Below are 25,567 nucleotides of genomic sequence, written 5' to 3'. Positions count from 1 at the left end.
TTTTTTTTTAATTTTTTGAGACGTGGTCTTGCTCTGTCACCCAGGCTGGAGTGCAGTGGCACGATCATAGCTCACTTGACCTCCTGGGCTCAAGTGATCCTCCCATCTCAGTCCCCCAGGCACAGTTTTCTACTTTATATCCCCTTGCAGTTATCCTGGGTTTTTTTGTTTGTTTGTTTGTTTTCTTGAGATGGAGTCTCATTCTGTTGCCCAGGCTGGAGTGCCAATGCTGCGATCTTGGCTCACTGCAGCCTTCACTTCCTGGGTTCAAGCGATTCTCCTGCCTCAGCCTCACAAGTAGCTGGGATTACAGGCATATGTTATGATACCCAACTAATGTTTGTATTATGTTTGTATTTTTAGTAGAGATGAGGTTTCGCCATGTTGGCCAGGCTGGTCTCAAACTCCTGACCTTAGGTGATCCACCTGCCTTGGCCTCCCAAAGTGCTGGGATTACAGGTTGAGCCACTGTGTTACCTGATAATGTGATAACCTCCTAACTGGTCTTGTCTCAAGTCTGGATTCTCTCTCATCCATCTACACTGTAGCAAAATGTTCTCAAATACAAATGTTTGTGTGACTTTCTAGTGTAATCCTCTTCACTGTTCATGGGTAAAATCCAGACTTCCTACACACTATAGCCCTGCTTTGCCCCTGCAGGCTCATCTCTCACCACTTCTTGCAGTTGAAATTTCATTCCTTTCAGCCAAAAGTCCTTTGGCAGGATGCAGCTGATGCCAACAAGAACCTTCTCCCATAGCACTCCACCTGGTGGCTCTTAGAAGTGCTTCCTGACTTGCTGAAGTCTGAAGTCAGTCATCTTAAGTGTTTGACAACAATGTTACTCCAAGTGCAGATCTGTGATCTGCAAACTGAAGGTCTGTGGCAAGGTAAGTACAGATGTTGAGAACTGCTGTGTCATTTTATTTTTAAAAAACAACAGTAATGAATTGGAATTTTAACTTACCAAAATTCCTTTATCATAGAATTTGAGAAGCACTGTTCTGTGTTACCTGTAATATTTGTATCATAACACTTGCTAAATTGCAATTGATTTTACATTTCTATTTACCTTTTTATAGTTCTCTCTTCAGTGAAAGCTCTATGATTTCAAGAGTAGTGCCTAATTTTTAGTCATAGCCACAGGTATATCTGGTACATATAGGACTTAAAAATGTTTTTTTAGTGAGGGAAAATAATGTTTTAGAGAAGTAGTGCTAGAAAATATAAGTCAAGTCTCTGGCTGTATCCAGCTAACCATATCTGTGCAAAGCAAATCATTTTTCCCCAATCAGTTCAAATCAATTTCTGTAGGATGAAAGAGGAGTCTGAGAAGACTTTGAGAAGTAACAAAAGGGTTAAAAATTTACCAGCCTGGCTAACATGGTGAAACCCCATCTCTACGAAAAATACAAATAAAGCCAGGCGTAGTGGCGCGCACCGGTAGTCCCAGCTTCTCGGGAGGCTGAGGCAGGAGAAACGCTTGAACCCAGGAGGCAGAGGTGGCAGTGAGCCGAGATTGCACTACTGCACTCTAGCCTGGCGACAGAGACTCTGTCCCAACCACCTCCCCACCAAAAAAATAAAAATAAAATAATTCAGTGTTCCCTACAGTTTTAAGCAGGTGATGGAATTATGATACTATCTCAAGCAGGAAAAATGAATATATATGCTATACAGTGTTTGCACACAATATCACAGTCACGACCATAGGTAATTACAAAGGTTTAAGAATACATGCTGAGATCAGTTCTTAACAAAGGTTAACAATACATTACTTTAGTAACAATATTTTTTGTTTTCATACCCCTTGACACTCTTTAAAAAAGTATTGATGTTTCCAAGAATTTCCTGTGGGTTGTATCTTCCAGTGTTTGTCATATTACAAATTAAACCTGAGACCATTTATTTATTTATTTTAATTGTTTTACCTCACCTGGACCATGTGAAACCTAAGCCCTTTTAAAAACAAAAATGTACAAGCACATATTCCATTATCCATAACCCTCAGAACAATGATTTGATTGCATATTATTTAGCCTCTGGAAAATCCCATGAGTATCTTTCAATAAAAATGTTAATATTTCTACATATAAAATTTCAAGCTTGATATTTTCAAGATTGACTTTTGCAGTTGAATAATTTCTGACATGTGTATGTATATACACACACAGAAAAGTGTAAAATTAGTCTCATATAAGGGGTATGTGTGTATCAGTGTCACATAAAACCAGGCTAATTTTATGTTTATTAGTCATAATCATCTTCCTCGTCTTCATCTTCCTCAGATTCTTCATTCTCAGCTGCAAGTAGAACTGCTTCTTGTGCAGCCCTGAAAGCTTGCTCCTCCTCCACACTGGGGTCATCCATTTCTGTAATTTCTGGTCCACTGGGGTATTCTTGATAAACTGGTGGTGGAACTGGGGGTGTATAATTGTCTGGACTATACTTATGACCCCAACCTATGTAGAAATTTTCAAATTTTCTGTAAGTAAAAAAAAAAAAAAAAGGAAAGAAAAAAAGATCATTATATAATTTCTCAGAAAAATGGACCCTTCTGTAATATTAAAGTACTTAGAATATCATGGTCCTATAATTTAAAAAGCAATACATGTAAAATGCTAGAAGTAAAATATTCCTCAATGATTTTTCTACCACAGGGAATTGTTTTCATTCAAACTGCTTAAGCTGGTTAAAAAAAAACTGTGGGACTAGACACTGTTAAAATGTACCCTATACCTAGACCACAAGCAAAAGCCTTTCTTCCTTCAGTTATTTTCAGGGGAGGAAAAAAAAAGTTATTACCTTCCACAAAGTTAGAAAGATTTAAAAATAGCTAACCCTGCAGACTCCTGCCTGGGCAAGGAGTTGGGCTTGTAGTTAGAAACCTATGTGTTACTTTTTTTAGGTATGACCATAGGCAATCACAAAGAGTTTACCTGGCACACCAGACTTGGAGTACAATGCATTGCTGTCTTTACGGGAAGTTGCAGTCAAGGATGCTGGCCCCTTTGGCTAGTCATGCTCTTCAATGTTTGCATTCCTAGACCAAGTGCTTCCATTCCTAGGTCTCTTTATCTGAGGCCTTCAGCACAGACCTTTCCAGCCCCTCCTTTCTCTGCTCTCTGTGCTCAGCACTTTTTCACTTCCAACCCCTCTCATCCTCCTCTTGGTCTCCAGGTCTGTAAAACTGCAGGAGCCATTTGAGGATTCCCTTATCAATGAGATGACCCCAGCACCTCCACATCTATGATAGCCATATCTGTGCTAATCCACCTGACTCTCCACTAGAGGGTCATTCCATGGGGGAAAATGGAACGGGGATGTCAAAGCTTTCTCTTGCTTATACTATCACAGTAAATGATTGAAGGCTTAACTCTCATTTTTAGCTTGTGCTTTAATGGCTACTCTAACACCTGGCTGCTCAGCTTTCTCTCCAGATAAGCTAAGCTTCTGACACTGGGTTATTAGGAAAGAAATGGAAACATAAGACAAATAGAAGTATATGTTCTAGGTAAGGGATAAAATTATTTTCAGTGTCCTCTTGATCTTAATTCCTTTGAAAGCGATAGCCTATTTTAATTATCTTTTATCAAGATTTCCAACAAAAATGATCTGAGATTTAAACTAATTTAAATACAGCTTAGAAATACCTCCATTAATCTTCTAAGTGAATGAATAAGTCATTACCCAAATAATCATTGATGAAAAACCATATTTTATTTCAACAAACTGATAATTAAGATGAAAGGGTAGAAGTCCGAATTACTACTTAATGTCCTGAATTTGATGTTTTATTGTGTATCACAGATGTTATTTTAATAAATTTTATGCCAAACACACATAATATGCCAAAGATGCGTTAAAACGATAGTAGCGGCCAGGCATGGTGGCTCAAACATGTAATCCCAGCACTTTGAGAGGCCGAGGTGGGGTGAATCATGAGATCAGGAGTTTGAGGCCAGCCTGGCTAACATGGTGAAACCTCGTATCTACTAAAAAAAAAAAAAAAATACAAAAATTAGCTGGGCACAGTGGTGCATGCCTGTAATCCCAGCTACTGGGGAGGCTGAGGCAGGAGAATAGTTTGAACCCAGGAGGCGGAGGTTGCAGTGGGCTGAGATCATGCCACTGCACTCCAGCTTGGGTGACAGAGCAAGACTCTGTCTCAAAAAAACAAAACAAAACAAAACAACAACAAGAAAACAATGATAGTAGCTTAACATTGTAGTGGTTATTTATAATTTCCAGAGCTTAACTAATCACAGAAATGGCTTTATAAGTGGTCAGATACTTACTTGCCATTGGAGAAGGCATATGCTCCAGGCCAAAGGTTGGATTGAAGGACTGCAATAGCATATTGTGGAATGAGATTTGAGGATAACCGTGTTGTCCAAGGGGGTATATTCTGAATCTCTGGAACCCAAAGAGAAATGCAAAAGCTTAATTCCTGACTAGACAAGAATCTACTGTGTAAGCTATTTTTTTAAATCCACACATGCATGCACAAACACAGATACACACATATTTGATATAGAAAGGAAAAACAGCAGCAGCTTAACAAAATCAGGAGGGTACTTCATGAATGTTTTGGAACAATGGAATTTGAAATATATATCTCCATTTTTGCAACCAAGACAAGAAGTTTTATTAAGGGAAAGGAGGCTTGTGTGGTAGAGTGAGTAGTATTTGATGGCCTAATGAAAGGTATATTATTATTAAATGAGATCAAGGGTTGCAAGCACAAATACTCCAGAACTGAAGGGAAAGAAATAATATAGGAATGAGAGTAGAGTTTTTAAAAACCAGGACCAAGAATGTTTATGCCATTTGTTTATGGTCTGCAGAATGCAAGACAAGAATAATAAAGGAGACAATTGTCAACATTTCCAGAAAGCGCTACAGCCAACTTATGTTTCCTCTCTACATGACTCCTTCAACCTCTGTCAGACAACATTGATGTGGCCAGCTATATTCTTCACTCCCTATCATCCCAGAACACGAATGGGAAGAGGATGAGACCTTGGCTCTTGTTCACTTTTTAGAACTTTCCAACTCTCATATTTACTATATAACGCACATAGTATATTATGTTGTTTGTGTGTCTGTGTGTGATAATAGTTATGTAAAATAACCTAAATCTTCAGAGATTGGTGTCAAAAGAGGAGGCCCCACTTCCTGTTCTATGTAGTCAGGCTCTTCTTTTTCTTCATCTTCTTCCTCTCCTTCCTCTTCTTCTTCCTCGTTTTTTTGTATGGAGTTGAACCAATTACAGCGACCCTAGGAATGAATGTTGCAAGCTTTAGTAGTCTAATGGGGACCTTAAAATTTCAGAACATTCATTTGAATTGATCAGGATGAAGCGTCACTCTGGGAATTTAATCGATTATTCATTCATTCATTCTATGTATATTTTCCAAGTGCTAGTTTCATCTAGGTTGTTTCAAGGAAAAAGCCATGCTATTTATTTTGAGAATTTGCCAAATTCTTGAAGTCACAGAATGTGTATTTTAAAATTATCACTTATATTTTAAAATTGGCAGAACCTTAGTGAAAAAGGTAAGAGTGTTATTTTACTGGTTTGTGGTAAATAATCTATGAGAGAGCTGAAGCTATTATGATAATGATTATTAACAATAACATTTAAATGTGGTAATAAGATTATTTATGGAGGTTTAGGGTTTATAATGTCTCATTTAGTTAACTCTTATGTAGAGAAAGCTAAGAGTATCTCTTATCTAGATCAAAGTATAATGAAGATTTTCTACCTGCAGATGAGGTAGTATAGCACAAGGGTTAAGTGGATGCACTGGGTCCATTCTGTGCAGTCTCACATCTGATTCTGTTCCTTATTAGCTATGTTCCTTTTGTCACATTTCCTAAACTCTCTGTTTCTATGTCCTCATCTGAAAATTGAGGATAATAATACTGTTTCATGGGGTTGTTGTAAAGATTAAATCTTATACACACACACACACACACAAACACGCACATCTGGAACAATAGGTGTTACATAACTGCTATATAGCACTGTTACTTTGTTTTTTGTTTTTGTTAGAATCCCTTACTGTTCTTGACATAAAAGCTACATGTATTATAGAGATAAAATTAAAGAACTGTTTTCAAAATTAATGTACCCATCTATATTAAACATATAAAAAAATTGCGTAATTGCAGAACACACAAATCTAAATCTGTACATCATTTGTCAAATGTTCCACAGAAGAATGTGTTTTATTTTCAAATAGAAAATAAAGTCTGTTTGGAGATCCCTGGGACCTTCAGTTGTATAGACAATTATATAGACACCGGAATTTTATATTACCCTGCATTTTTGGCTGTGTTTTTAATTATCTCTTTTCCTGCCTATTAAATAGAATCCAAAGGCCTTTATTTTGTATATCTTCATGCATTATAGTGATAATTTAATGAATATTTGCTTAATTACCTGATAGATTGAGAACTGCAAAGCTCCTACCTGAGAGAGAATATGCTGTACATGATGAACCCAATTGGATAGGGATTCTACTAGATCAATCACTTGGATGCCTTCGAAATCAGGGTTTTCCTCAAAGCTATTTTGCCCACCTTCTACCTCTTCTTCTTCCTCTCCTTCCTCTTCACCAAACTGATAAAATCCTAGAGGACTGACGTGGGTTCCTGCTGAAATTCGGGCAATTTGCGCTCGTAAATAATTACTCTCATTTCCTGGGAAAGGTGGGTAGCTTATGATGGGAGCATCCAATCGCCCAGTGAAAAATTTCTTGATTTTTCTTGCAATTACAATTTGTGCAGGTATAACTGGTGGTAACTTCACCCATGGTCTTCCTGGTTCATTGCAAACAAAATAGACATATTTGTTGGCACCTGTTCTACTTTCTTCTTTTGGTATAGCCTGTGGGGCCTTGTAAAAGGATTTTGGTAATTCATCTTCCTCATCTTCATCAGCTTCACTTTCTCCATTATCCCTCTCTTCAGCCACATCTTCCTCTTCCACTTCCTCTTCATCTTCCCCCTCACGAAACTCCACTTCAGCTACAATATAATTCATTTCCAGACCCAAGATCTTTCCCCAGAAGCGGCATCTTTGGATTGGGTGGGTGTCAGTAAGCTGTTTGAGGGCAAGAAATATGCGGTATGTCTCATCTGTGCCCAAACCAACTCCAGCTTGTTCAAAATAAAAAGCTGACTCCATTACATTTGGAAGAGCGTTTTCTGCCTGCGGAAACAAATGCTCTGGTTAAAATTTATCGATAAGACAAATGCTTGCTTCCCTTGTCTTTTTTATGTATCTTGATATTCTACTTTCTCCACCACTTCTTTGACATTTCTCTCAAGATTTAGATCAAATTGGCTGGGCACGGTGGTTCACACCTGTAATCCCAGCACTTTGGGAGGCTGAGGTGGGTGGATCACCTGAGCTCAGGAGTTCAAGACCAGCCTGGCCAACATGGTGAGACCCCCGTCTCTAATAGAAATACAAAAATTAGCTGGGCATGGTGGTGCCTGCCTGTAGTACCAGCTACTTGGGAGGCTGAGGCAGGAGGATCACTTGAACCCGGGAGGAGGAGGTTGCAATGAGCTGAGATTGCACCACTGCATTCCAGCCTAGGCAACAGAGTGAGACTTCATGTCAAAAAACAAACAAAAATACTTAGATCAAAGTATGATAATTCCTGAATCTCTGTTCTTCTCTCATTATTTATAAACGTAGCTTCTCTTGTATCTTATATTCATTAATGTATAATAGCTACCTTGTTTATGTACATATCTTAGGTAGAGAAAATTTAATAATCAGTATGAATAATAAAAATTCAACATTCCTGTTTTATAAAAAAATATTTAAGTGACTCCTTACTATCCTAAAATAAGATGTAGAATAACTATGTACACATATATTTAGAACAAAATAATGGTTTTACATATGTCTATATTACTATATATCTTTAAAAATAATAAACATTTATTAAGTGCATGGTTTTATATATATAGGACCACTAAAAATTAATATAGTATCCTGTGTAATGTAATGTATGGAATAAATAAAAGGAACATATAATAAAGTACTCATGTCTATACTTGAAGACATAATGTAGTCAGATGCTCCTCCTACTTATAATAAATTATTTTGAATTTAAAATGAGAGAAATAAAAAAATTCCACAAAAGAAATACAGAGAAATGAATAAGCAGAGTCTCAAATGAACCATAGAAACACATTTGTGAAGGCTGGGCGTGGTGGCTCACGTCTGTGATCCCAGCACTTTGGGAGGCCGAGTCAGGCAGATCACAAGCAAGACCATCCTGACTAACATGGTGAAACTCCATCTTTACTAAAAACACAAAAAATTAGCCGGGTGTGGTGGCGGGCACCTGTAGTCCCAGCTATTTGGGAGGCTGAGACAGGAGAGTGGCGTGAACCCAACAGGCAGAGCTCACAGTAAGCCGAGATCACGCCACTGCACTCCAGCCTGGATCACAGAGAGAGACTCCATCTCAAAAAAAAATAGAAAAAAGAAAGAAAGAAAAAGAAACACATTTGTGAAAAAGTAGGAAAGAACTTCAACTATAGGTCAAGAAAACTTGCAAGACAAACCTTGACCCTCAAGATGAAGAACTTGAGAGCTCTGCTATTCTTACAAATGATATGCTATTATTTATATTATAATTGTAGTGTCAAAATAAGTATAATGACTTTTTAAAATCCTCATCGCCTTGATGTAGGATTGCAAAAGTCTTTCCTTGACATTTGCTGTACCTATCCTATTTGGCCCTTTAGAACTATTTCATCTTAAGTCTCTTTAATTGCTCCCTTATTTCTTGAGCTGCAAATGTTGATGTTGTTAAAATATCCTTTTCACTTATCGCATCTCTCAACACTTTATGCTTGGAAGAGTTCTCCACACCACTTCAAGTGATAAGTGGCTGTTTAAAGTTTCTTTAACTCGGCCGGGCGCGGTGGCTCAAGCCTGTAATCCCAGCACTTTGGGAGGCCGAGACGGGTGGATCACGAGGTCAGGAGATCGAGACCATCCTGGCTAACATGGTGAAACCCCGTCTCTACTAAAAAAATACAAAAAACTAGCCGGGCGAGGTGGCGGGTGCCTGTAGTCCCAGCTACTCGGGAGGCTGAGGCAGGAGAATGGCGTGAACCCGGGAGGCGGAGCTTGCAGTGAGCTGAGATCCGGCCACTGCACTCCAGCCCGGGCGACAGAGCCAGACTCCCTCTCAAAAAAAAAAAAAAAAAAAAAAAAAAAAAAAGTTTCTTTAACTCTGATTTTCTTCCATATTCTACACATATTTCTAGCCACTTCTGATAAATTTCACTTAAGTATTCTAAAAATACCTCAGTTTAATATTTAATTCACGTTTCTCTCAAAGTTTTCTCTTTTTTCTATGTACTCTTTCTTCACCAGTGACATCTCAGTTTCTCACACCAGAAAGTTTGGTCATCTTTGTTTCCTCTGACTTCCTTGACCTTCAATATTTAAGTAGTTAGATTCCTATTGATTCTAGCACATAAAAATTTGTTGGTATTATTTCCTCCTCTTGTATTCATTTATACTGCATTAGTCACCATCCTCACTACTTGTGCTATAGCAGAAAGCTTCTAACGCTCTCCTCCCGGCCCCATTCTACCTTTCTTTTTTCATTATCTTTCATATTATGATCAGAGTTATCTTTCTAAACCAAAAGTCAGACCATGCTATTCTCTATTTAAAAACTTCTTACTGTTTACAAGAAAGAAGTTACTTATCAACGCACAAAGAACAGTCTGGCTTTAAGCACTCTGTTTGCTTCATTTCCATCAATCACTCCCTCAAACCCACACTCGACTTTTCCAAACATCAAATAATCTTTCCTGATTATTTTATTGTTCTTTTTTCTAAGAATTTAATTTCTAAGAGTCTTCACCTGGTGAACTCCTGCTTATCCTTCATGGCCCAAATGAAATATTACCTCCACTAAAAAGCCTTGCCCAATTACCAATAGCAGAGTTAGTTGTTCCATTCTGTCATTTATCATGTTGTCAAAACAATATAATAATAATTGCTACTATTAAGTTCCTATTATAGGCCAAATCCTTTATATATACTACCTCCACCCCTCAGGTTTTTGCCATTTGATTGTCCTTAGGGCTTGTAAAGTTTAGCCTCTTGCTCAAAATCACACAACTAGCAAGCTAGTTGAACTAGGATTCTAACTCAGATCTGGCTACCTCCAAAGCCCATGTTTACTCCATCAAATGAGGCTAGCTCTTTATTGCACTAATCAAATGGCTTTCCAGTCTTTTTTGCCTTTCTCTAAATTGTAAGCAACTTAAAGTCAGAAAAGTCTTTTTCCCATGTGTATCTCAGTACTCAGAATGCAGTAGTCACATTGTGTATGAATAAATGGGTGAATGAATAAATGAATGCTGAAGACTAAGCAAATGAATTCTGGTGTGGTTAAAGGCAGGAATAAAAACATGAACACTCTAAACATGTAAGTCAGGGACAGGGTTGGTCATGTAGTTCATATTTCAGTGCATCAGAGAGACCTCTCTGTCTATCTGTTCCTGCATCTTTCTACTTTCTGAGGTGGAGCTTTTAGTCTTCACCTGATGACTCAGCTGTTCCAGGCTGTAAAGCCAATCTTATCCCTTATGAGGAAGATTTATGGAATCTAGTTAAAGGGCCCAGGTCCCATGATCAAAACAGCTTATTTGTATTCTCACCCCATATCCTAGTTTTAGGACGCAAAGTCCTACCTTGTAATGCTGTGCCTATAAAGGGCACCCATTCTTACCCTGAAGTCTGAAGTTTCTTTGATTAACTCCTGCATGAGAATGCCTGCCTATCTGCCTCATCTCCATATGCTGTTCGCTCCCAGACTCATCATCACTGGATATGGCTACAGAACCAACTGCCACCTTGTTGAAACTGTCCAATGTCAACTCCTTGACACCTATCACCTGTTCCTTTTGTATGAGTACTACAGATCTTACTGTCAGTTAGCTCTCTCCTCGTAGGCTGCTTAGCCTAGAGACAGCATCTACTGTCTCTCTTCTCTCTTCCCTGACAGAGTGCTATTTTGAAAATACCTTACTCCAGACATCAAATTTGAAAGTATATAGACACATCTTAAATAATCTAGTGGTAACAGAACATAAGTTCAGCAGATGTGTACAAATTACAAGTATATGAGTATTTAGGAAACAGAATCGCCAATGCTATTATGAAATATTTGAAATTAAAATTTCTTTGATATATAAGATTTTATTCTCTAATTATAGCTTTTTTCAATCTCTGTCACCAACTCCAAATATTTTCAACATTTTGTCTATGACGATTTAAAAAAGTATTTTACTCCTCTCCTCTTGTATTACATCCCATTGATGTAATATACATAATATGAAATCATAACATAAGGAGCTTGTCTTAGAAGAAAATACAAATGACATTAGAAGTGCTTCTGAATTTTCTAATAAATATGCAACTTGATTTAAAACCTGATTTTTAATTATCTAACATTTATTCATTATTCAACAAATCTTTAGCAAAAGATAGCTGTACATCTAGATCTGCACCAGGCACCTTGGAGAATATAAAATGTGAAGAAATCCTTTTCTCTAATATTAAGAAACTTAGCATACAAACCTATAACAATCTGTTTTAGCTTGCAAAATACTAAAACACAGTATGATAAAACAAGAAATCCCTAATCAAGGAAATGAGTAGTGTGAAATGAGGTTGACTAAAGAAGGCTTGAAGATACTTTCCAAAAATAAGATGCAAATACTATGTAAGAAGCTATAAAGGCCAGGTGCAGTGGCTCACTCCTGTAATCCCAACATTCTGGGAGGCCAAGGTAGGCAGATCACTTGAGGTCAGGAGTTTGAGACCAGCCTGGCCGATATGGCGAAACCCCATCTCTACTAAAAATACAAAAATTAGCTGGGCATGGTGGCACGTGCCTGAAGTCCCAGCTACTCAGGAGGCTGAGGGAGGAGAATCGCTTGACCCTGAGAGGTAGAGGCTGCAGTGAGCCAGGATCGTGCCATTGTACTCCAAGCCTGGGCACCTGTCTAAAAAAAAAAAAAAGCTATAAAATACAGTTGGTATGAATTTAAAGCCACAGCTATTCATCCCAAATAAAATCCTAAGATTTAATTATTAAAATTTATAGTAGTGACTTACTATTTCATCTTCCAATTCTTGGTCAACTCCTTCCAAATGTCCCTGGAGAAAAAGAGCCTTTTGCTTTTCTGCTATTTCATATGTTGGAAGCATCTCATTCTCATTGTGGAGTGCATCAAATTTTTTACTAAAATGTGCCATCTTCACATCTTGGCTAATATTTTCAAAGATGTCGACAGCATTTTCAGGACGCTCATTTAATATCTTGGTCAACATATTAGAAAGATGATCATATCTATCCAAACAGAAAATTCCAGATAATATACATGTCAAGAGCATTTGAAGAAGCATTTTTCTTTGACATTTCTGAGGTCATTAGATAAATATAGACGTTAAATGAAAAACAAAAAAAGAAAAAATATAGCTTAGGTCAATTAATAGAAAGTAGGCAATTATTGAACAGCTATTTGCAGACTCAGTTAGTTTGTTTTTAGGGAACTTCAATAACTGAAAATCTTCAGAGATTTTCAGTGGATAACACTTAAGGTAATTTCTACTATGCCAGAAATAACTTATCCTAGAGTTTTCCTCAGGAAATGATTCTAATATAATAAGGATGTTTAAGTTATTAAAGAAAAACATTTTAGAGCATGATACATATTCCACATCAGGTACATTTTCACATTTTATTTCTGAAATTACAATCTTTTGGTTATATATTTAAAAGTGATTAACATTATTTTTCACTGTTTACTATAACTTCTTTTCCATTCCCCTTCCCCTGCCCTCACCCAATCCAATTTGATTTCTAATCCTGTTGACCCTGTCTTTAAGATCTGTTCTCTTTCTTTCCATTTTTTTTAAGCCAATTGGTACTTCAGTGTTTCTCAGAGCATCTTGCATTTCATATTGTAACATCCACTTACACACAACAAAAAAGTGCCATTAAATATTACTTACCTTTATTGAAATGTGATACAATCTAACATTTTGTTCTATTCTATTACAAACACTGCCCTAGATTTTTATTTCACAACTGAATTAGTGAAATTGCCTCTATCCTCTCAGTAATTTATTACATTTTATATAGAACTGCTAGTGTTTGCTTTTTCAAATACCAGAATTACAAAGTGAATGTTAAGAGGCCAAAATGTCTGTCAAAGTGTTCCTGTGTCCTGTCAAAGTGCTCTTTTCTTGAGAAAAAACTCCTCTGTTCGATGTGGAAATTTGTATAAATTGCTTCTCTGGTGGGTACGCATTGTATCTCTCCAACTTTGTTTCTAATTATTAGTTCATTTAGACCCTCTAATAAAATTACTTTCATATATTTGCTAAGTTCTACCTGGGAGCTTTTGCTTGCTGTGAACCATATATATAATTTCTCTCAAAAAATAATTTAAAACTTTCATTCTTAGGGACTTAGCACTCAAGTCATTCCCCAAAATCATCCTTCCCTGGTTCAGAGGGGTTCTTCCTGAGAACAATGATATGCTGCTCTGAAATGTTATTACATTATATATTTCCTATTCAGCAACTGCAGTAGGTTCTTCACGGCCAAGATTAGGATTTTGTATATCTCCTCTCTTATTATAGTGAAACAAAATAAATAGTTGTTCAATAATTGCCTACTTTCTATTAATTGACCCAAGCTATATTTTTTGCTTTTTCTTTTTCATTTAATGTCTATATTTATCTAATGACCTCAGAAATGTCAAAGAAAAATATGTATATTATATGGGAGATCAATGTAAAGGGCAGTTAAAAATATTATACAGTATTTGAAGAATATAAAATTCCTTCCTCAAATAATTCTTGTAAATGAACAGAAATGTTTTGACTAGGAGTTTCTTTAAAACTTCATCAAGCTTCCTTAATATTCATGCACTGTTGAAACTCATGGAGAAGGCTGGGCGCAGTGGCTGCCTGTAATCCCAGCACTTTGGGAGCCAGAGGTGGGTGAACCACCGGAGGTCAGGAATTTACGGCCAGCCTAACCAACATGGTAAAACCCCGTCTCTATTAAAAAAACAAAAATTAATCAGGTGTGGTGGCAGGCACCTGTAATTCCAGCTACTTGGGAGGCTGAGTCAGGAGAATCACTTGAACCCGGGAGGCGGAGGTTGCAGTGAGCTAGATCATGCTACTGCACTCCAGCATGAGTGACAAAGCGAGACTCCGTCTCGAAAAGAAAAGAAAAAGAAAACTCATGGAGAAGACTCCAGACGAAAAACACTGTTGGTTATCGGGCAATAGCTGGGTTAATAATGAAAGGGTTTGATCTGCTTCAATAGCAGATGTGGATGGCATCAAATTAGGGACTCTCAATCCAAATTTTCATTTTATTTTTCAGGTTTCAATATAATGCATATATGTGCTTTATTCAAGTCCACACCTGAAAATGCCTTTGTGTCAAATTATGAAATATATGCATTAGGTTTTAATTTACAATTATAGTTTTTTCTAGTAGGGAGGATTAACAATTTATTTTTTTAATGGAAGAAAAGGAGCAAGCAATTCTTTACTATAGCCTTTTAATTCAATGACGAAAAACCATTTTCAGATTCCATATTTCAGTCAAAGACTGTTTAAATTGCCATGAAAAATAGCTTTTATGGCTGTCAAATTAGATCTGCATATAAGAGATGGAGTTAGTCATCTTTTACTAAACAATTTTGAACTGCAGGCACTAAAGTACTTAGAGGATAGCAGTGAATATTATGGAAGACATTCACTTATTACCTCAGAGACAGCATTTGGAAATAAAATTAAATTTAGATATGTAAGTAATATCAATTATAAAATATAAAATAATTCAATAAAGAAAAGTTTCTCATATTTTTGCATTCAGTTTTAAATTGTTAGTGAACTCACAAGTATTTGTAATGTATTCCTTTGCAATTTTAATAGTTTGTAAACTCATGCTTGTTATCTAACATAGGGCAATATGTCAAGAAGTTTATATCAGAAATTCAAGTAGAATCCACTACAGGGTAGCAAATTACATTCTTGCAGCTTAATTAAATTGTAGTTTAAAATATTAACTAATAGGCTGGGTGTGGTGGCTCACGCCTGTAATCCCAACACTTTGGGAGGCAGAGGCAGGCGGATCATGAAGTCAGGAGATCGAGACTATCCTGGCTAACACAGTGAAACCACGTCTCTACTAAAAATACAAAAAAAAAAAAAAAAATTAGCTGGGTGTGGTGGCGGACGCCTGTAGTCCCAGCTACTCGGGAGGCTGAGGCAGGAGAATAGCGTGAACCTGGGAGGCAGAGCTTACAGTGAGCCAAGATCGTGCTACCGCACTCCATCCTGGGGGACAGAGCGAGACTCTGTCTCAAAAAAAAAAAAAAAAAAATTAACTAATAAATAGTATTTCAAACTGATCTCATATTTCATGAGATTTCTCACATCATACATTAATGTTTTTATTCATTAGACTTTACAATTTTATCTCCTATATCTTAAAGCCTAGTAATAGCTGCAAATATTTGCCACAATGTATACTCAGTAGGCATTTAATTAATATTTACTGATTAATCAGGAAGCACCCCAATAGATTATGGTGAAAACTTGGGAATTATGATTTATATACATTGGTTTTCATGCATAGTTTCTGACTCGTAAGTCTCATACCACTTTTCATTTCTCCCCAAGATAGGCCTTAGAAACTGAAAGTATACTCTAACCTTTCTCCATGTCTGGCCATAATGAAATTCTCTAACCTACTTTGTCTGATTGACGGTCATAAGACCTGCATTTCAAAAGAGGTCCTGCTCCATATCAAGGAGGAAAGAATGCTCCACAGAGAGGCCAAGAAGAATCTGGATAGGCCTTGCTGGGTCTCCCCACTCTGTCTCTTAGCATTAGATTATACCCCTATAAGTCACATTTCTACACAGTCATCAATCATGCCTATCCAATAACATCTCCATAAAAGACCCGAGAGAACAGGTTTCGGGGAGCGTCTGCCAGCTGAACACATGGAGGTTGCTGGAGGGTGGCCTTCCCAGAGAGGGCATGGAAGCTTTGCACTCCTTACCCAATACCTCTTCATATGCATCCTTTGTAATATCCTTTATAATAAGCCAGTAATATTAGTGTTTCCCTGAGTTCTGTGAGCCACTCTAGCACATCAGTCGAACCCAAGGAGGGAGTTGTGGGATCCCTGATTTATAGCTGGTTGGTCAGAAGCACAGGTTAATCAGCCTGGGGCTTGTGATTGGCATTGGAAGTGTGGGGAAGTCTTGTGGGATTGAGCCCTCAACCTGTGGGATCTGACGCTATCTCCAGGTGGATATGTCAGAATTGAATCAGAGGACACCTAGTTGGTGCCCACTGCAGAAGTGATTGCTTGCTTGTGGATAGGAAAACAGAACCCCAAACATTCTGTCACAGAAGTCTTCTGTGTTGAGGCTGGGCACAGTGGCTCACACCTGTAATCCCAGTTACTTGGGAGGCTGAGGTAGAAGAATCACTTGAACCCGGGAGGCAGAGGCTGCAATGAGCCGAGATGGTGCCACTACACTCCAGCCCGGGCGACAAAGCAGACTCCGTCTCAAAACAAAGACAAAACCAACAGCAACAACAAGAAGTCTTCTATGTTGGTTGTTGTAGAGTGAAAGAATATAAAAAGCATTCATTTCTTCTTACTCGATTAATAGTTGCTGGCATTGTGCTACCACTAAGTATATAGTGGTATACAAAATTCCGAGTCCCTACCCTCTGGGGGCCTGCAATCTAGTGGGAGAGTCGGATAATCAAATATAAGTCTATCTCTCTGTATATACAATTATAAATGACATTAAATGCTATGAAGGAAAAGAATAAGCTTTTTAGTAGTGTTCCATGGAAGTTGAGTTCCGAAGAATGAGGAGCCAGCCAGCCAAAGACTTAGAAAAGAAGCCTTCTGGGCCCAGGGAACAGCCATGGGGCTGGAGCTTAGTGATGGAGGCAGAGGTAAGAGTCTGTAAGTGTTGTCAGCCACTGGAATCTTGAGCAAATTAGGTTCTCCATGACTTGGTCTCCTCATTTACAAAAACAAATGAGTTGTATTAGATGTTTTCCAAAATCCCTTCTAGCCCTAAAATACTATTGACCCTATCATTATGTAACTCTGGAAGCAAAAATCTATAGAAATCTACATTGTCGTAAGTTCTAAAATTAAAGCTATAATGGGATGGGCACAACATATGTAGACTATTGATCATCACATTTTAAGAGACTTGGATAAAATGGCATGTGTTCCAGGTGGCTTGTATAGTGACCAGTTCTCCTAGTTTGTGAGGACTAAGGGGTTTCTTAGGATAAAGAACTTTCAGCGCTCAGCCAAACTGAGATGGTGGTCACCCTAGCACAGCCTGGGTTGGGAACTCAAAAGCCATGCAAGCCATAGCATCTACAGATGAGAGACATATGATTGCTTTCCCTGGTAGACAGTTATTTTTCACAAGTATCCTGGAGAGATGCTTGGACTTTATGGTCTTTATGATATCTTTCAAGCCCGAGACTCCATAATTCCTAAGTTTTATTTTTTGTGTGTGCCTAGGATCTTTGAAGAAGCTGCAGGAAAAGCAAAAAAAAAAAAAAGGTTAAGAAAAAGAAGGCATAAGAATCTCCATTAATGACCTGTTTTGAGTCATGTGATCCAGACTTATGTCATTAACTCTCTTTTACTAATACAATCTTTTCAAATATATTTTGATTCACTCACAGAAACACACTCTCACACAGAGATACTCACATACCCTCTTGCTTTGCCAAACTTTTATCTTTTTTCCCTCTGAGACTTACAGATTAAAGCCCGACTTGCTACTAGTCTTCAGCAGGTAAGCCTTAGCATTCTGAATGGTGGTCTCAAGCATGCTGGGGGCCCCTTCAGAGCCCCCAGGCGCAGGCAGCTGTAAATCACAGTCACTGTTTGAGTCTGCCTCCTGAAAAACGTCAAATCTCAGCTCTTTCTGTTTAGCATTGTTATAGCTCACGTCCCTTGGTCCACACAGGTGGGGTTTGGGTTGCTGAGATTGTTGAAAGGTGTTTCGCTCTGACTGGCTTGTGTGAAGAGGAATTGATTCTCTTTTATCAGATGATTGTTCCAAAGGATCAGGATAAGGTGTTCCAGCTTCAGGAATCACACTCGTGGTCCTGTGTGACTGAGGTGGTGCCGCGAGGTCTTGTCTGGCCGGAGCCGGGGGAGAAGGAGTGGAAGAGGGCTCCCGCAGAGACAGAGGAGCAGGTGCTGATGTTTCTGGCCCCGCGGGGCCACCCAGAGGCGTCCTGGCTCTAGACTGGGGGCTCCAAGGACGGCTGCTTCGGGACTGGCGCACAGTTTCTGGCCCCTGCTTCGCCTCCAAAGGCTCAGACGACTCAGGCTCAGAATATTGGGGAGAAGCTGCTGTCTTTCCTTCCCATGACCGCCTTGCTTCCCCTAGTTCTTCTTGGTTTTCTTTTTCTTGCTTCGGGGAGGTTGAGTCTTCCATGGAAGCAGTTCGAGAAAAAATGTTCTGGATGAAAGGGGCGTGAAAATATGGAAGAAGGCAACTCAGTTCAGTTACTTTGCCGCCGTCTCTTAAGCGATTTCTGGGTCCTGGTTGCTCTGTAAGTTGCTGCGTCCTATCTCCATAGCAACCCCAGGCCGGGTTCCTCTCAGAAAAACAGCGCCCTGTTGCCGGGATTCGAGGGCGGAGACTAAGAGAGAGATGAAAATCCTAGCTTTGTGATTTGGTATAACCTCGTTCTATCGCAGCCAATCCGACTTAGACTCGACCAGTCTTGCTTGGAAACTGAGAACTCCAGGTCCTGCGCCTTGAGCACAAAGCAGGAAGAATGGCGACCCCATGCGAGAGATCTTCAGGGGTCTGAGACTTTGATCCAAGTTGTGCTGTGAGGAGCGAGTGGTGCGTTAGTGGAGGGACAGTATATCCATGAAGCGTGTGTGTGGAGGGTGTGTGTGAGAGAGAGAGAGAGAAGGAAGGGAAGAAGAGAGGAAGGGAGGGCGGGAGGGAGAGAGGGACAGAGAGGGGGAGAGAGGGCAGAAGAGACCGACCTTGGTAATCTTGGAGATGCAGGTGACAACGGGACCCCAGTGAGCTGACCATGAGAGCCCAAGTCTCACATTTAGCGTGCATCAGCTACAACCAACCAACTCTAAAGACTCGGAGAATAGACAAAGCAGTCCTGAGTTTTGTTCTTCCTACTTATAAGGTATCTCCTGATGATTAGGCAGAATATTATACTTGAGGATAAGGCAATACAGAAAACTTATAAATAGGCAATTCGTGGGTTACTCGTTTTCAAATTAACACTAAACTATATTGGCATAATATAATTTTTATTTGATAATGTAAATGCAAATTCATAATTTTGCAATGATTTAAGGTCAAGATTATGACTATTCATTTCTAGTATGCAGTCTCCAATATGAAGAAGGTATAGAAGATTGGATCATATCTGGACTTAACTATAAACTATACATTAATTGAAGTATTTAATGTTAATTATTTGTTTTGTATTTCTTTCTCTTTTTAAATATACCAACAAACACTTGGCATTTGACAGTTTACATTGATATAACTTCTATTTAGCAAGATGTTGCTCCAAATTCTAACTTCATGGGAGAACATGATACTCCTCCATTCGGTGTGGTGAGGGAATCACAGACTAAAATAAATTTGATAAAAACTGTGTGCCCACACACAAAATGTTGAATATAACTTCTGCTGGCACAGAGATTCTTTAAAGTCAAATGTCTGGGATTTAGAATGCTCGAATTTCTAAAAACAAAACATTAAAATATACTAGAACAATAAATTCTGAGGTCTTTTGGTAATTGGTGCAAGAAGTTAGCATTTTTCCCCCTTAATTTCTCCCTTGCAGCTGGCAAGCTGTAATGGAGGCTTTTTTTTTTTTTCTTTGAAAGACAAGCCAGAGGGCCAGGTGTGGTGGCTCATGCCTGTAATCCCAGCACTTTGTCTTTTTTCATGCAGGTAATCCCAGCACTTTTGTCTTTTTTCTTCGAAAGACAAGCCAGAGGGCCAGGCGCAGTGGCTCACGCCTGTAATCCCAGCACTTTGAGAGGCCAAGGCAGGTGGATCACCTGAGGTCAGGAGTTTGAGACCAGCCTGGCCACCATGGCAAAACCCCGTCTCTACAAAAATACAAAAATTAGCTGGGCATTGTGGCTAGTGCCTGTAATCCCAGCTACTCTGGAGGCTGAGGCAGGAGAATTGCTTGAACCCAGGAGGCAGAGGTCGCAGTGAGCTGAGATCGTGCCACTGCACTCCAGCCTGGATGACAGGCCTGGACTCCAGCCTGGGCAACAGACTGGAGTCAAAAAAGCCTGTGTCAAAAAAAGAAAGAAAGAGAGAGAGAGAGAGAGAGAAAGAAAGAAAGAGAGAGAGAAAGAAAGAAAAGAAAGACAAGCCAGAGAAGGGTAGTAGGGCCAGGAGAAAGAACGCATGAAGGAACAGATGTAGCTTGCTTATCTCTCCAGTTTAGGAATGAAGAGCAACTGAAAGGAAGAATATAACTGTCCGTTATTATTCCTGCTTCATTTTCAGTCCAGAGCTTTATCTTGACTCTTGACTCTTGACAAAGCTTTATCTTTGATTTGACTTTGACAAATCCTAAATTTGCTTCTTACTGTTCTTAAGATAAAGACTAAAGCTCTTAGCCTACTTATGTTCTCAGTTTTGTATTAAGCTTCATATAATGCTGACCTCATAAAAATGGGTTGAGAAGTGTTTCCTCGTTTTCTGTTTTCTGGAATAGATTATCTAGAACTGGTGTCATTTCTTTAAATGTTTAGTAAAATTTACAGTGAAACTGTATGAGTTTGGAGACTTTTATTTTAAGTGGTTTTTAAACTGCAAATTCAAACTTTTAAGTTGTTATAGGACTGTTCAGATGATCTCTTTCATCTTGGATGCATATTGGTAGTTTGCAATTTTAAAGGATTTTATGCATTTCATCCAAGTTGTTGAACTTAACGTTTGCAGAGTTCTTTGCAGTATTCCATTCTCATCCTTTTAATGTTTCCAGGATCTATAGTGATAGCTCCTCTTCCATTCTTGATTTTGATAATTTGCCCTCTTTTTTTTTCTTTGTCTTATTAGAGGTCTATCAATCTTACTGGACACTGTTAAAATTAGCGTTGGGTTTTATTTATTTTCTCTATTATTTTTGTTTTCAATCTCATTGATTTCTGTTCTTATTTGTTTGCTTCTCTTTACTCTGTATTTATTTTGCTCTTGTTTTGCTAATGTCTTGAAGTGGAAACTTGGATTATTGATTTGAGATTTCTTTTTTTTTTTCTGATGTAAGTGTCTAGTGTTTGGTGGTTGTTGTTGTTGTTGTTGTTGTTTTGAGACTCAGTCTCACTCTGTCACCCAGGCTGGAGTGCAGTGGCACAATCCTAGCTCACCGCAATCTGCATCTCCCGGGTTCAAGCAGTTCTCCTGCCTCAGCCTCCCGAGTAGCTGGAATTACAGGTACCCACCATCACACCCAGCTAATTTTTGTATTTTTAGTAGAGATGGGGTTTCACCATGTTGGCCAAGCTGGTCTCAAACTTCTGACCTCCAGTGATCCACCCACGTCAGCCTCCCAAAGTGCTAGGGATTACAGTTGTGAGCCACCGTGCCTGGCCCTAAGGGTCTAGAGTTTTATATATTCCTTTTAAACATTCATTTTTACATTTTTATTTTTATTTTAAGTTCTGGGCTACATGTGCAGGATGTGCAGGTTTGTTACATAGGTAAACATGTGCCATGGTGGTTTGCTGCACCTATCAACACATCACCTAGGGTATTAAGCCCAGCATGCATTAGCTATTTTTCTTAATGCTCTCCTTCCTCACCCTCCACCTCCTAACAGGCCTCAGTGTGTGTCATTCCCCTCCCTGTGTCCGTGTGTTCTTATTGTTCAGTTCCCACTTATAGGTGAGAGCATATGGTGTTTGGTTTTCTGTTACTGCATTAGTTTGCTGAGGGTAATTGCTTTCAGTTCCATCCATGTCCCTGCAAAGGACATGATCTCATTCCTTTTTATGGCTGCATAGTATTCCATGGTATATATGTGCCACATTTTCTTTATCCAGTCTATCACTGATAGGCATTTAGGTTGATTCCATGTCTTTGTTATTGTGTATAGTGCTGTTATGAACATACACATGTATCTTTGTAATAGAATTACTTATATTCCTTTGGGTATATACCCAGTAATGAGATTGCTGGGTCAAATGGTATTTCTGTTTCTAGATTTTTGAGGAATTGCCACACTGTCTTCCACAATGGTTGAGCTAATTTACATTCCCACGAATAGTGTAAAAGCATTCCTATTTCTCTGCAACCTCACCAGCATCTGTTATTTCTTGACTTTTTAACAATTGCCATTCTGACCGGCATGAAATGGTATCTCATTGTGTTTTTGATTTGCATTTCTCTAAGGATCAGTGATGTTAAGCTTTTTTTCATATGTTTGTTGGCTGCATGAATGTCTTCTTTTGAGAAGTGTCTGCCCTTTAAACATTATTTCAGCTGTATCCAACAGATTTTGATATGTCATTTCCTTTTAATTCAGTCCAATATACACTATTTAAAATTTCCATTAGACTTTCTCATTGAGCTGTGAGTTATTTTTAAGTGTGTTATTTAATTTTTGAGAGTTTGGAGATTTTCTTTTTTTTATGATTAATTTATATGTAATTCCATTATTGTCAGAGAATATACTTTGTATGATGCTATATTAAGGTTAAATTTCTGATTTTGGATTTATTTTCTGTGGCATTCACACAGCTTCTTAAATCTGTATGTTTATGTTTTTCGCCAAATTTTAAAATGTTTCAGCCACGATTTTTTTTAAAAAATGTGTTTCTATTCCACACTCATTCTTTTGCTTTTTTGCCCCAGTGACATAAATGTTAGATCTTTTGTTGCCTTTCCACAGATCCCTGAGTTTCTGATCATTTGTTTCATCTATTTTCCTTATGATGCTAAATTATATAACTTCTATTGACCTATCTTCAAGATCATTGGTTATTTCTTCTTTTGTTTTCATTCTGCTTTTGAGCCCATCTAGTGAGTTTTTAAAAATTTGTTATATTTTTCCATTGTGAAATTTTTTAAATGATTATTTATATCTTTAATTTATTTGCTGAGGCTTTCTATTTTTCCATTTGTTTTAAAGGTGTTTATAATTGCTTCTTGGAGTATTTTGATGATGACTGCTTTAAAATCTTTGTTAGGGAATTCCAACATTTGTGCCATCCTGGTGTTAGCATTTGTTGTCATTTTTCATTCAAGTTGAGGATTCCTGGGTTTTTGGTATGACAAATACTTTTGGATTTTATCCTATATATTTATATTTTTGGAGACTGTGGTTCCTACATAAATCTTCTATTTTAGTAGACAGTCAACTTTCCTAAACTCACAACATATGTCCAATCCAATTTTGTGAGCTATAGTTTGAAAGTCAATTTAGTTTTCAAAACCTATGAAATAAAATTCTGGTCTGCCTCTCTATGTGCTACTCAGAGGTCAATTTAAAACATGAGCCGTATTCACCCAGTCATTCAGTTCTTATACCCTTTGTTGTGTTGATTCTTTTTTATTTTATGCATGAATCACTTAGGGTTTGCTTAGTAATTTATATACAGGTTTAAAAAATTCACCCTCCAACCCCATTGGGACTCCCCTGTGTACTCTTTACCTCATTCTGTAATGGGGAGGGGATGGTGTGTGCAACCTCTTTGCAACCGTTCACTTAACGCAGAATGGGAAAGAGAGAAACAGACGCTGCCTCTGCTCCTGTTAATGCAGGGTGGAGACAACTGACAGGACTCTACCTCACAGTCTTAAAAAGGCTCAGTGTGTGTGGCAGGGGATAGGATGCCACCTCTGTGCTCATGTAGAGTAGGGACAGTTAAACAGGCTGAAACACATTGGCTCTACAGTACCCAGTGTGCAGGAGGCAGAATGTGGCTGCTTCTTTGAGTTTGACTGTAGTAGAGTGGGTAGAGTACAAATAGATTCGGTTCTGTAGGGCCTTCGTATTCCTAGTCTTTGTCTAGGGAGAGAAGACCCTTCCTAAGGCTTTTCAAAGTCTGGGCACGCTGGAATTTCCACGTGTAGATTTCTCTAGTGCCATATTTGGATATATAAGGTGGGGGGGCGGGGAAATCCCAGAGAATTCACCACTGGGTTATTCCTAAAATTCTGTGATCTCTGGCCAGTCTTCCTTCTTTTCTCCACCTTTCGGAATCTTCTGATAGTTTATTTTACTTGGGGTTTTTAGTTGTAATTAATGGGAGTAGAATGGTATGTGCTTACTTTATCTTTCAGTGATCAAGGGGCTAAAATCTTTGAGAAACGAGAGGATTAACCTAGGAGTTGGTCATTAATTACAGTAAGAATAGATAATGAAGGCTGGGTCCTGTGGCTTATGCTTATAATTCCTGTGCTTTGTGGGACTGAGGTGGGAGGATCGCTTGAGCCTAGGAGTTTGAGACCAGCCTGGGCAACAGAAGCGTACCCTGTCTGTACACAGTAAAAAAATTAGCCAAGCATGGTGGCACATGCCTGTAGTTCCAGCTACTCAGGAGGCTAGGGTGGGAGGATTGCTTGAGCCTAGGAGTTTGAGACCAGCCTGGGCAACGTAACGGGACACTGTCTGTATAAAATAAAAAAAGTAGCCAAGCGTGGTGGCACGTGCCTGTAATTCCAGCTACTCAGGAGGCTAGAGTGGAAGGATTGCTTGAGCCTGGGAGGTCGAGCCTGCAGCGAGCTCTGAGAGTGCCACTGCACTTAAGCCTGGGCAACAGAATGACAGAGTGAGACCTTGTCTCAGGAAAAAGAGGAATAATAATAACAGTAAATAGATAATGGGTGATACGAATAGATGACATGAAACTCAAAACTGAGTGTTTTTATGGAGGAGAGTGGGCTAATAATCTGAAAGGAGCAATAAGTAAAAAGGAAGGCAAAACCCCAATAGCGAGAAAGAAAATAGCCACGACTTGAGTTATAAGGGAAGCATTATCTTAGAAATGTTCATAGTAGCCTCTGAGGATCATTTGTATTTCTGTGGAATCTGTTGTAAAGCCATCTTTGTCATTTCTGATTGTGTTTTTTTGGATCTTTTTTTCTTTGTTAATCTAGCTAGCCATCTATTGATTATTTTTATCCTTTCAAGGGACACGCCTGTAATCCCAGCACTGTGAGACTGAGGCAGAGGATGGCTTGAGCTCAGGATTTCAAGACCAGCCTGGGCAACATGGTGAAACCCCATCTCCACCAAAAGTAGAAAAAATTAGCCCGGCATGGTGGCTCAGGCCTACGGTCCCAGCTACTTGGGAGGCTAAGGTGGGAGGATTGCTTGAGCCTGAGAGGCAGAGGTTGCTGTGAGCTGTGATCACACCACTGTACTCCAGCCTGGGTGACAGAGCAATATCCT

At 38.7% G+C, this 25,567-nt stretch overlaps 1 protein-coding gene across 2 annotated transcripts; it reads right to left on the bottom strand.

Moving 5' to 3' along the window:
* Positions 1–1,712: 1,712 nt before the first annotated feature.
* On the bottom strand, positions 1,713–18,748 carry RSPH4A (radial spoke head component 4A). Of its 2 annotated transcripts, XM_025383461.1 has the most exons (6): positions 17,912–18,748; positions 12,179–12,413; positions 6,479–7,219; positions 5,136–5,280; positions 4,299–4,416; positions 1,713–2,485 (listed from the first exon to the last, which is right to left on the bottom strand). In XM_025383461.1, the coding sequence occupies exons 1-6, from the start codon at positions 18,595–18,597 to the stop codon at positions 2,251–2,253; spliced, it is 2,160 nt and encodes a 719-aa protein (XP_025239246.1). In that variant the 5' UTR covers positions 18,598–18,748; the 3' UTR covers positions 1,713–2,250. The 2 variants fall into 2 exon arrangements, with proteins under 2 accessions (XP_025239246.1, XP_025239247.1); XM_025383462.1 differs by lacking the exon at positions 5,136–5,280.
* Positions 18,749–25,567: the final 6,819 nt, after the last annotated feature.

Source organism: Theropithecus gelada, chromosome 4 (genome assembly GCF_003255815.1).
Source record: "Theropithecus gelada isolate Dixy chromosome 4, Tgel_1.0, whole genome shotgun sequence".
NCBI classification, from domain to species: Eukaryota; Metazoa; Chordata; class Mammalia; order Primates; family Cercopithecidae; genus Theropithecus; species Theropithecus gelada.
The sequence above is the reverse complement of the archived record's forward strand: the minus strand, read 5'-3'. Positions and strand labels throughout refer to the sequence as shown.